The 12,271-nt window shown below is 48.2% G+C and overlaps 1 protein-coding gene across 5 annotated transcripts in view; it reads left to right on the forward strand.

Annotated features, from left to right (window-relative positions):
* The first annotated feature begins 7,989 nt into the window (after window positions 1–7,989).
* The window catches only part of CCNT2 (cyclin T2), a 41,400-nt gene continuing 37,118 nt past the window's right edge, over window positions 7,990–12,271 (forward strand). For 3 of the 5 annotated variants that reach the window (XM_045032481.1, XM_045032482.1, XM_045032483.1), the window contains exons 1-2: window positions 8,064–8,273; window positions 9,610–9,691. In XM_045032481.1, the coding sequence (XP_044888416.1) occupies window positions 8,068–8,273; window positions 9,610–9,691 (288 nt within the window). In that variant the 5' untranslated portion in view covers window positions 8,064–8,067. Of the gene's footprint in view, window positions 8,274–9,609; window positions 9,692–12,271 lie in introns of those variants that run through there. The other 2 variants (XM_045032480.1, XM_045032484.1) reach the window with 2 other exon arrangements.

Genomic DNA, 12,271 nt, shown 5'->3' on the forward strand with positions numbered 1-12,271 from the left:
ATCCTTCGAATTCTAGAAAATCATTTTATATAAAGCAATTGTTAGAAAACAGCAATAAGCTGTTACTGTGCATGCCTGAAAATCTTGTGTGGTCTTGTAGCTGTTGGCAATCATTGTATAAAGAGCTGTTGCAAAATTTCCACCTATTACATTTTTGGAAGGTTTACCTGATACTTTTAATGATTAACAGTTATTTCCTAGTAATAAAGTGAATATCGTTATTATAGATGATCTAATAGAGTGTGCTTCTGAAAGGTGTGAAATTGAGAAAGCCTTTAACAAATATGTTCACCACAGGAACCTAAGTATTATGTACACTGTGCAAAACAGTTTTGTCAGGGGAAAAAAACCCAAACAATTAATTTAAATACTAAGTATATGGTTCTTTTAAAAAACAACAACAACAAAAACCCCAATAAACTGCAAATAACCACTTTGTCCCGGCAAATGTACCCTGGTAAAACACAACTCTTTCTGGAGGCTTTTGAGGATGCTACCAAAAATCCCTATGGGTACCTGCTGGTGGATTTAAGTGCTTCAATGCCTGAAGCCTTCAGGTTAAGAACAGGCCTTTTCCCCCCAGACTGACGCTGTGTATACACCTTAAAAAAATAAATATTTTTATCAAACCCCCTTTTTAAAAAAGTGTAGTCCCCCCCCAACAATCATGTCTAGTTGTGTGCAGAGAAACCTGGCTCTTTTAAGATTCTTCATCAAAGCCAAACTGCAGCAAAGGAAGGCTATTCTATGCTTGGCTTCTTACAACCTGGTAGCGACCATCTCAGAAATAGCGCTCAATACATGAAAAGGAAACGTTCCTCTGAAACCCTGACAAATAAGCGTACTAAAAAGAAAACGGGGGATTATTAAAAAGCGGAGCGATAAAAGGGTATCCCTCAAAAGAAAAAAGCTATTTGTAAAACAGGCCAGGGGCTTTATTGGTCCTTTGTTGAGCTTTGCACTCCCTCTACTGTCAGCCCTTTTAATTAACTGATAATGGAACATGCTGAAAAATTGTACCTCATTTCTAGTCATCAGTTAGAACAAATAAAATGCGCCTCTAGCTGTGAAGAAAATATCAGAACTACAACCACTCCCCAATTGGATTCAGAGATGAAAGACATTCATCAAAGATAGAGTTTATCCAAGTACGAAAAGACTAAACTTTACAAGAGGGTCCTGCAAAGATACCTGGTATTGCTCAAGCAAGGTGAAGCAGAAAATACTAAAATAGGTCTCTTTCTCCCTGAGCAATAGCAAGAGGAAATTAAACCTCCCGAAGTTGAGGGGGAATTCATCAGACTTTGTTATTTGGGAGATACTGGAGGGGGGGGGGGGTAAATCCTTGCTATAAGAAAAAAGCTGAAATATTGTTAAATAAACTCAAGACAGCATAAAGATGTTTCTTCTTGGGCCAATAATGGAAGTTTTGTGTATCGGGGGGAAGTCGTTGCAGGGTCTCTCATGCTCGATTTAGTCAGGGGGGTAACTGGCTTTTATTCTTTCACTAACAATAGGACTCCTAAAGGGTGGAATTTTTTTATGAAAGACTTGGCAGAGCTGAATGTGCCTATGTCCACTGTAGGACATGTTACCATTAAAGAGTTTTTAGAATGACTAAAAACAGGTCTAGAGCCTGCCAAGGCCATAAGTAGCATCACCCCGTTTAAAAAATGTACCTGCTAAAAAACAAAAGCTCAATTGGTTGACAGTGTAAAATAAAAGACTTGAACAAAAATCAACATATGCTTTATTGATGCGCCCCTTTAAACTCACAACAAGACAAACACGTCTGGACATGTTGAAACATGTTTGGAACAAGTCTGGTCACACCTGACTTTTTCCCTTTTACAAACTGCACCACCGTCCGGTCATTTTCTGGTAAATCATTGGTATACAATTTTAAAATGCGCTCAAATGATAAAACCCTATTATGTTGCTTTAAAAAAATATACACCTCTACCTCGATATAACGCTGTCCTCAAGAGCCAAAAAAATCTTACCGCGTTATAGGTGAAACCGCGTTATATCGAACTTGCTTTGATCCACCGGAGTGCGTGGCCCTGCCCCCCCGGAGCACTCCTTTACCACATTATATCCGAATTCATGTTATATCGGGTTGCGTTATATCGAGGTAGAGGTGTATAGACAATGATAACCGCATGACAACATTATTAGAGTTACGATTTTAAAAAGTCATAATAGATTTAGGAAAAAAGTTACTGTCTGGGGGAAATCCATAGGAGTCAAAGAACTCGCCCGGCCCCTGCTTTGGTAAATAGGTGGCCAGCCAGCCAGTGTTCCCTGGGTAAGTCATGGGGGTGCGTGTTAACAATAAGCCCCAAAGGTCTTCTGGACACAGACCCCTTTTGGAGCAAGTCATTAGGAAAAACATCTAAAAAAGAAGCATCCTTTGATAAAATACATCTTAGCTGCATGGTGTTCATAATCACATATAGTCAAACAGGATGTTTCTTCTATGGTTCACTTCAAGTACATTATCAAAAACCCCATACACTATCATGTTAACCGTAGAGAGCAGCACCACTGCAAACCGAATCTCCGCTCTCAGGTTTCCAGTTTTAATCAGAGAATGATTAGCGCACTCCTAGTCCGGGGTCAGACTGAAGGCATACAGCATGTAACTCTGGGCAAATTCACGATGGTCAGTCAAGAGTGATCTGTCTTTTACATATTTCCCAATCACCTGCACGAGCTGCATGTACTCCCTCATGCAGTTTCCATTCTCAAAATCAGGTCGTAGGGGTTTCGCTGGCACCTGTTCACCATCCACATACATATTTAAAGTTAAAAGAGTTTTTAACATAGCTGCCATTGAAGGTGTCATTATCGATAAACCTGATTACGAGCTGCTTTGGGTAACTGTCCCAAAAAAGGTTTTCCTGGTTACTGACAACTGCCGGCCAGAATGCTAAACATCTTTATGCTCACCCTGTCTACCGGGTACTTAGCACTGGCGGTCATTAGAGCATCCACATGCTCCAAGCCAACCCCTGGTGTCACTTTCACCGGTTTTACAAACAGGGACACTGAAATAATATGAACAGGAGTACTTGTGGCACCTTATAATTCTGGTTGGCATTCCCGATCACAAGGCAAAGAACATCTTTGCTATGCATCAGTTTAATTTTCAAGTCCATGCCATTCCATCAGCAGTTTTTCTTGAAAAAAAACCCAATCACTGTGTAGAGGCCCCAAAAAAATCCAGCTTCCTGCTGCCAGCCACTCGTCTGGCCCTGCGCATAGACCCCTCATTACCTGCACCATCCAAAATGGTGCTTTCGTGGGCCCCCACCATGTCTTTATAAAACCCTCCTGTTGGCCAGACTATTTTGAGGAAAAGCCCCCACAGAGGCGATGCTGGGTAAAGTAACGTAACTCACTTCAGTCATTTTTTCCCTTTATTAGAGGTCTTGAACTTGAGACACTTTAACCCAACTGTTAAATTTTTCAGGCCATCCTCTCCATTTCACCAAAAAATACTCATTCTTCCCTGTCCTTTCTTCACTAGAATCTTTTCTACCCTGTAAACGCGGTCCTGGTTAGGGTTTACTTTTTGTAATTCTTCAGGGTAAAAAGACTTCCTGTGACCTCTCCTCCATAATCTTTTAATGTGTACACAGGCCACTGTCCTTGTAATAAAACTCCAGATACGGTAAATATTTCATCAGTAAAGGTTTGCTGATATCCTTTTTCAAAAGTACCCTTCGTTTTAGATACCCTGCCAAAATCTTAACAACGGGTTCCCTATAAAAAGTTCTGATTTAACAACGGGTTCCCTATAAAAAGTTCTGATTTAAGGGATGTGCGACAGCATGTATTTTTTGTACCAATAGGGTTACCATACGTCCATATTTTCCCAGGAGGTGATTAAGAACCGAAAAGCCTGACATGTCCAGGAAAATACAGATGTATTTTACCCTACCTAAAGTTCTTTTTTAAAAAGATTGGGCTGAACTAGAAATGAGCTCCGTTTCACATGTGTGGGTGGTGATCAGGGACAGTCTAAATTTTTGGGTCTTTTTCTTATATAGGCTCCTATTACCCCTCACCCCCGTCCCGATTTTTCACACGTGCTGTCTGGTCACTCTAGGGTGTGCACATGTGTGGGTCCCAGCTGCTCCCTGCCCCCCCCCCTCATTAAAGCACGTGTGCAGGGTTACTGCCCTGGGAACTGCAGGGCACCAGTGGATGTGGGGCTGGCTGCAGATAGGGGCGTGGGGCAGGGCTAGCTGGAGGCAGGGAGTGACACAGGCTGGCTGTGGGCAGGTGATGCAGACGGGCGGGCTGCAGGTGGCTGTGGGCAGGGGGTGGCTGCGGGCGGCTGTGGGCAGAGGCTGGCTGCGGGCAGGGGCAGGCTGCGGGCAGAGGGCAGCTGTGGGCAGGGGGTGGGGCAGGGGCTGGCTGTGGGCAGGGGCTGGCTGCAGGCAGGGGGGTGGCTGGGGCGGCTGCGAGCAGGGGGCTGGCTGCGGGCAGGGGGCGGCTGTGGGCAGGGGCTGGCTGCGGGTGGCTGTGGGCAGGGGGTGGGGCAGGGGGCGGCTGTGGGCTGGGGCTGGCTGGGGGTGGCTGGGGCTGGCTGGCTGGGGGCAGGGGGTGGCTGGGGCTGGCTGGGGGGGGCTGGGTGGGGGGGCTGGGGCTGGCTGGGGGCAGGGGGTGGCTGGGGCAGGGGGGGCTGGGGCTGGCTGGGGGCGGGGGGGGGCAGGGGCTGGCTGGGGGCTGGGGCTGGCTGGGGGCGGCTGGGGGCAGGGGCTGGGGCTGGCTGGGGGCAGGGGTGGCTGGGGCTGGGGGCAGGGGCTGGCTGGGGGCGGGGCAGGGGCAGGCTGGGGGGGCTGGGGCTGGCTGGGGGCAGGAGGTGGCTGGGGCTGGGGCTGGCTGGGGGCAGGGGGGGCAGGGTCAGGAGGTGGCTGGGGGCAGGGGCTGGCTGGGGGCAGGGGGGGGCAGGAGCTGGGGCTGGCTGCGGGCAGGGAAGGCGGGGGAGGGGCGCAGATACTCACACGGGGGGGGGGGGGCTGGGAGCAGCAGGACGCAGCCGGAGCCCCAGGGCCAGAGGTCCAAAGAGCAGGAGCAGCAACAGGGCCAGGAGGCAGCTCACATGGCTCTCGCAGCACAGCGCAGCGCCCCCCGGCGGCCGGGAGGAGGAATTACAGGCTTCCCAGGCAGAGCCCATCAAAGCTTCCCTCACAGGGAAGCTAGTTAACAAGGGGTTCTAAAACCGCTTCTAAATTTAACAACGGGTTCGCGCGAACCCGTGCGAACCGGCTCCAGCTCACCCCTGCTTACACGATCCCCTTTCTTAAAAATCACTGGTGGTGCCTTTATTTTAAAACTATCCCTGTAGACGGTTTTCCACATGCTCAGCATGTTACTGTGTGTCACGTTGATTGGGCGTCCTCTGATAGTTCTGTGATAACTTCTGTTGTAACCATCTATGATGGCCCGCAGCATGCTGATGTATCAAAAGGTGCTATGGACAGTAAAATACCTCCACATCTTTGATTTTAAAGTTCTGTTAAACCTCTCCACGACCCCAGCCTTGACTTCATTATTGGTAACAAAATGGTGTACCCCATGTTGCTTAAACAAAATCTTTAAAGCTTTGTTTAAAAATTCTTTTTCCCTGAAGCAGAGGCATGTCCAGCTCCAAGGTGCAGGGGTGGCCATGGGGGAATCTGCGCGCTGCCCCACCCTGACTGCCTGCTCCGCAGCTCCCATTGGCCAGTAACTGCAGCCAATGGGAGCTGCGAGGGCAGCATCTCCAGATGGGGAGAGAGCGCAGAGACCCCTCCCTGCTCCTCCACCAAGGAGCCGGACATGCCAGCTGCTTCCCAGGAGCTGCCTGAGGTAAGCACTGCCCAGAGGCTGCACCCTGAACCCAAACCACTTCCCAGAGTCCACATTCCCTCCTGCATCCCAACTCACTATCCCAGCTATAAGGCCCCTCCTGCACTCCGAACCCCTCATCCCCAGCCCCACCTGAGCCTGCACCTCCAGCCGGAGCTCACACAGGCCCCTTCCTCAGCGCAGTGAAATGAGAGCGAGCAAGGGAGGGGGAGAGCAACAAAGGGAGGAGGGATGGAGTGAGCATGGGGGCTCGGGAAGGGGCAGGGCAAGTGTGTTTGGTTTTCTGCTATTACAAAGTTGGCAACTCTTGGTCTAGGGTGAGCCTGGTGCCCACAGCCAGGGCCACATTAATGCAGAGGCTTTAGGGGCTGCAGTCCAGGGCCTCGGGCTAAGCAGGGGGCCCCACAAAAATAAATCCATAATTATATACAATTGACTGGTCACCAACCCATTGGTCACGATCAACTGGTCAATCCTGGAGCCTCTGCCAGTCGATCACAATCTCCAGGCTACTAAAAGTCCAACAGCACAGCAGGGCTCAGGCAGGCTGCCTGCATGCCATGGCCTCACACTGTTCCCGGTAGCAGCTGGCTGCTGGCACATCTCTGCAGCCCCTAGCAGGGGAGGAAATGCTCCACATGCTTGGAACCCCCAAGGCAAGCGGAAAAGAGGCCGCCCCAGAAATACCTGGCGACGCGACCTTCAGGTTGATAGCAAAAAAATGGGCTATACCTGGAACCAGCTAGAGCGAATGGCCCAGGATAGAAGACTCTGGAGATCTGTGGTTGGCGGCCCATACCCCGGTTGGGGTGACGGGCATGAATGAATGAATGAATGATGCTGCCCCCAGTGCTTGCAGGTGCGGGCAGTGCATGGAGACATGCTGTCACCCTCCCCCCAGAGCACATAGAAACATGCCAGCACCTGGCCGCTTCCAGGAACAGCGTGGGACTATGGCAGGCAGCCTGAGTCCTGCTGCGCCACCTGTGGTAAGGGCCTCCCCCTCCCCTCCTTGAACTCCAATCCCCTGCTGCAGGTCAGAATCCCCTCCTGCACCCAAACTCTTTCCCAAAACCCACACCCCTCACCCTCCCCATGCACCCCAACACTCTTCAGCAGCCTGGAGCCCCCTCCTGCACCCAAACTCCCTCCCAGACCCCACATCCCCTCCTGCACCCCAACCCTCTTCCCCAGGTCAGAATCCCCACCTGCACCAAACTCCCTCCCAGAGCCTGCACCCCTCACCCTCTCCTGCACCCCAACAACTCTGCCCCAGCCTGGAGCCTCCTGCTGCACTCAAATGCCCTCCCAGAAAGAAACTAATTTAACAGCTGTTCTAAGGTAAGATGTAGGAGGCGATTTTGAATTAACATAACTATAGTCTCTGTGTTTTAAGACTGAACTATAACCACAGAAGGGCCTTATGTTAATTAAAAGGCAGGTTTAGTAGAGCGTTAATAGCGTCAATGCCATAATTGTGATGATTTTGTTTTAAATTGGGAAAAAAGACTTGTTTACAGGGGCCCCACACGGTCTAATCGCCCCAGGCCCAGAGGAGAGTTAATCCGGCCCGGCCCACAGAGGGGGCTCCGGGGAAGGGAGCGGCTCCAGCCCAAGCCCGGGCAAGAGGCGGGCGGGCGTCTGGGGCTGCGCCTGAAGGGCCGCGGGGGCAGGGCGGCTGCAGGCCGAGCCCCGGCGTTGAGGAGCGGGCGGCCTGCCCCGGACGGAGAGAGGCCCCGGCGCACGCACCACCCGCCCCGCCCCGCCCCTGAATCACGCAAGGCGGGGGGGGGGGCTGGTGAGCGGCGACGCACGCGCGGCCGCACAACGGATGGTCCCTCACTTCCGCCCGGCTCCATGGAGGCGGAACTTTTCTCGGGCTGCGGGGGGAGGGGGGTTCTCAGTACCTATCCTGTAGCGGCTCCTCGCGCTACGCCCCACATCCGGGGCGGGCCACTGTACCGCACGGTGCCGCCATAGGATTGTCCGCCGACGGAAACCTCATAGACCACGTGACACTGTTTCCCTTGCGGCGCTCTAGCTCCGCTCTCGCCAGACTCTATGGTTTTAGGCGGCTAGGTGGAATCCTCGCCGGGCCCGTGGCCCCGAGTTCTCGCGAGAACTAATATGGAGGGAGAAGAGGGGCCAGGCGCCGCGACGGCTGGGCCGCCGGCGGGCGGGGCCGGAGGAGGGGGAGGAAGTGTCATGGCGGCGGCTGCGAGTGGGTCTGGTGGCGCGGGCTCGGCGGCGCGGGGTGGCGGCGCCTCTTTGTCGGCATCGCGCTGGTTCTTCAGCCGGGAGCAGCTGGAGAACACGCCGACCCGGCGCTGCGGGGTGGAGGCCGACAAGGAGCTCTCGTATCGGCAGCAGGCGGCCAACCTCATCCAGGACATGGGCCAGCGCCTCAACGTGTATCCGAACGGGGAGACCGGGCCGGGGGGAGGCGGGCCTGGGCGGCGGCCGCGGCCTCATCCGGCAGTTCAGCGCGTAGGGAGGGGAGCGGGGTCCGGCCCAGGTACCAGGCCGGGCGTGGCGAGAGGTACCGGCCGAGAGCCGGAGCGTACCGGGGCCTGGAGAGGAAGCGAGCCGGGGCCTGGCGCCGGGAGGGGAGCTGGGGCTTAGGGTGTGGTGGAGGGGAGGCAGCGGGGAGCCGCTGCCGGGCGGGAGTCGTTGGCTCCGTGTCTCTGTTCCCGGCTCCGTGTCTCTGGGGCTTGGGGTGATTATTACATTCTCTCAAACTCCCGGTTGGTCCAGCCCTCTTCGGGGAGCGGGTCTGAGCTGGTATAACATTCCCCAACTCTGCTGTTGCTGCCGCCGCCGAGTATGGGGGCGCGGGATTGAAGCACATGCTTCTCTAGATTGGGTCGAGATTCTCCCCCTCCCCCCCCATTGATGTGACTAAACTCCAAAGTTGTTTTCATCACTATTGGCTTTTGTAGCTACTGTAATATTCTTAGTCGCTTAAAGCCAAACTTCTTCTCTCCCACCCCTTGAAATAAAAGGGAGAATGACTTTTTTATTGACGTTGAATATAGTCCATACTCGTCACAAAGGCGGCCTCCCAGTTGTCTCACTTAAAAGTAGACTGCCTCTCTTTTTGGATTAATCCTAAAGCAGTTTTTATAAACTTTTTCCATTGTGTTTCAATTATACCTTTACAATTCCCCTCATTCAAATTGTCATATAGCATGATTGTAGACTTGGCAGTTTTTTCACTGATTACTAGGTTTTGTTCGAAGTACTTTATGTATAAACAATAGTTATTGTTCACAAGAAGTAATCTATTCCATTTCTCTTGGAATTAACATCCAATTATTATAACAAGTTTTTGTTCAATTTGATTTTAAAAGCTAGGGTTAACCTAGAGAAAACTTAACCTGCATAAACTTATATAAAGGGTACTTGAGAGAGTTATTTTAAAATGTTTGATACAGTAAAATTGTTCCTAGCAAGAGGATGCAACATTAAAATCTGTCTAAAGATAAATCCTGAATTAGGGAGTCTCCTTCCAATGAATGAGACATGATAGATCTGGTTTTACAATCTCACTGTTGTGTTTGAAAGAAAGAGTAAAAGTATCTTCACACCAGTTATGTGTACTCAGTTTATTACTGCTTTATTAATTCAGTTACATCTTTATTTAATAGAATAACATAACAAAAAGTATTTGTGGTAAATAGAATTTCAACTTTATTGATAATGTATTGTTGTCTAGAGGTGTAAAATTTCCTTAATCCCATTTTTCAGATCTCAGCTTACAATAAATACTGCAATTGTTTACATGCACAGGTTTTATATGCATCATTCCTTCACAAAATTTAATAGAAATGTAAGTACTGACTTTTATACTCTTAAACTATACTTGCACATAATTTTGAGGCAACAGCTGATGACATAGCTTTCACAACATATACAGTTTCATTGTATTTTAAAGTAGTCTAGTTTCAGAATACTATTTTAGAAATATTATTTGTAGTACTCTTATTTCAAGTGGAGACTATTTTAACAGCTAGTAATTAAAATTTTAACTTCTGCTATGTTCCTAAGCTAGAGAAATAATGTGATAAACAACAGGAATACACACTGACCAGTCTTCTTGATTTTTCTATTGTAGATAAGTTGGTTAAACTCCGTCAATGTAGTTTAAAGTTCTGGGGATTTGGATAGAGACCTGTGCAGATACAAAATTTATATCCGCATCCGATCTGCAAACATGGTCTGAGGCTATCTGCATCCACGGATATAAAGCTGATCTCCGTGGATTTGGAGGGCTCTAGATATGGGAACAAATACTACCTTTACTAGTTAGGAGTCACCAGTTACTGTGTTGCACGGCATGACGTGCCTAACTGATGCAACTATGGTTTGTGTCTAATTTACGTATACAGTAGAACCTCAAAGTTATGATCATCTCATGGAATGGAGGTTGTTTGTAATGCTGAACAAAAACCATTATGATGGTTCTTTCAAAAGTTTACAACTGAAATTTGACTTAAATACAGCTTTGAAACTTATGCAGAAGAAAAATGCGGCTTTTAACCATCTTAATTTAGATGAAACAAGCACAGAAAAAGCAGCAAAGAATCCTGTGGCACCTTATAGACTAACAGACGTTTTGCAGCATGAGCTTTCGTGGGTGAATACCCACTTCTTCGGATGCAAGTCAGACCAGACCGGATGTCTTGCATCCGAAGAAGTGGGTATTCACCCACGAAAGCTCATGCTGCAAAACGTCTGTTAGTCTATAAGGTGCCACAGGATTCTTTGCTGCTTTTACAGAACCAGACTAACACGGCTACCCCTCTGATACTAAGCACAGAAAGTGTTTCCTTACCTTCACAAATCTTTTTTAAACTTTCCCTTTATTTTTTAGTAGTCCACGTTTAATACAGTACTATACTGTATTTGCTTCTTTTTTTGGTCTCTGCTGTTGCCTGATTGTATACTTCCTGTTCCAAGTGAGGTGTGTGGTTGACTGGTCAGCTCATAACTCTGAGGTTCTACTGTACTTTGATTTGTAAAAGCCATGGTCAACTAATATAACTCTTCTACCTTCAGTAACTCATTGGGCAGTTACAGTAGATGGAAAAATCTCAAATCTGGTCTGGAAAGTAGCTCTAGCTGCCTTGTATGTAATTTACTGGTGAACTGGATGTTAAACCTTTAATAAAAATTCTGTTTGTGTTTGGATGTTTCTGTAATTAGTTCTGTTTGGAATATTTATAAAAACTGGATAATGTGAAATCTCAAGCCTGTTTTTCTTGTCAGATATATTAGATGTGTTGGTCAAAAATATTTATTCGGTGCTTATGTCTTTGAGCATATGAAAATAGATCTTTTAGATTTGCTTTCTTCCTCCCCCCTTATAAAGAATAGTCAATGGTGTAAGGAGGTATGTTATTTAATGGCATGGATGGACTCTCTGAGCCCTGGCTATGCTGTAAAAATAGTTTAAACACTGGTGTGAAACATAGTTGAGATCCAGGTGTGTTAAGATTTTTTTTTAAGTTGAACAAGAAATTAGCCTTATAAAATTATTGGACCAGAAACAAATTTCATAATCATGAACTATTTTTGCCACCAAGCTGGTTATCAAATAGAGCTTTAAGCCACATCTACAAAAAATTTTAAGGCTCTGTCTGTGTGACAGAAATATCAGTGTTTTTTAAACATGGTTCTGAAACATGATTATGTCCTGGACCTGGACACTCTTTATTCTTGTTTTATGAATGGAGAAAATATGTGTTGCAACTGTGTTAGGACCATGTATTTATTTTATTGTGATATGTATCTAGCATGAAATGTACCTCTTTAAAATAGCTTTTTGTTCTCAGGGCAAGAATAGTGTTAGAAGAGGTTTAGGACTCAAGTGTATATCAAAATCATGTTTAAATATGATTAGGTTATTTTGCACGGACAAGCCTTTTAAAGGTGTTTTTGGTTTAATCCATCGAGGGCAGTAGAAGATTTGTACTACATCACATTTTCTCATTTTGATAGATAAATACATGGTCTAGTTCAGCGGTTGTCAAACTTCATTGCATTGTGACCCCCTTCTGACAACAAAAATTACTACATGACTCCAGGCGTGGCGGGGATGTGGTGCTGGAGCCGAGCCTGAGGCCTGCACCCTGGGGGGTGAAGTCTGAGCACTGATGCCCTTGGGCTTCAACTTCAGCACCAAGCAATGGGGCTCAGGCTTCAGCTTCAGCAGCAGGCCCACCAAGTCTAACGCTCACCCTGGTCACCGTGTTACAATGGGGTCACGATCCTTTTGGGGTCCCAACCCACAGTGTGAGGCTCTTTGGTCTAGTTGATAACCCATGACCAATTGAGAATAATTAAGTGAGGCATATGAAGGTTACTTTTGTGGCTGTTTGTGGGCAGTTTATGGTCCTCCTCTTTCAAG

This window comes from Mauremys mutica, chromosome 10, assembly GCF_020497125.1.
Source record: "Mauremys mutica isolate MM-2020 ecotype Southern chromosome 10, ASM2049712v1, whole genome shotgun sequence".
In the NCBI taxonomy this organism is placed as follows: Eukaryota; Metazoa; Chordata; order Testudines; family Geoemydidae; genus Mauremys; species Mauremys mutica.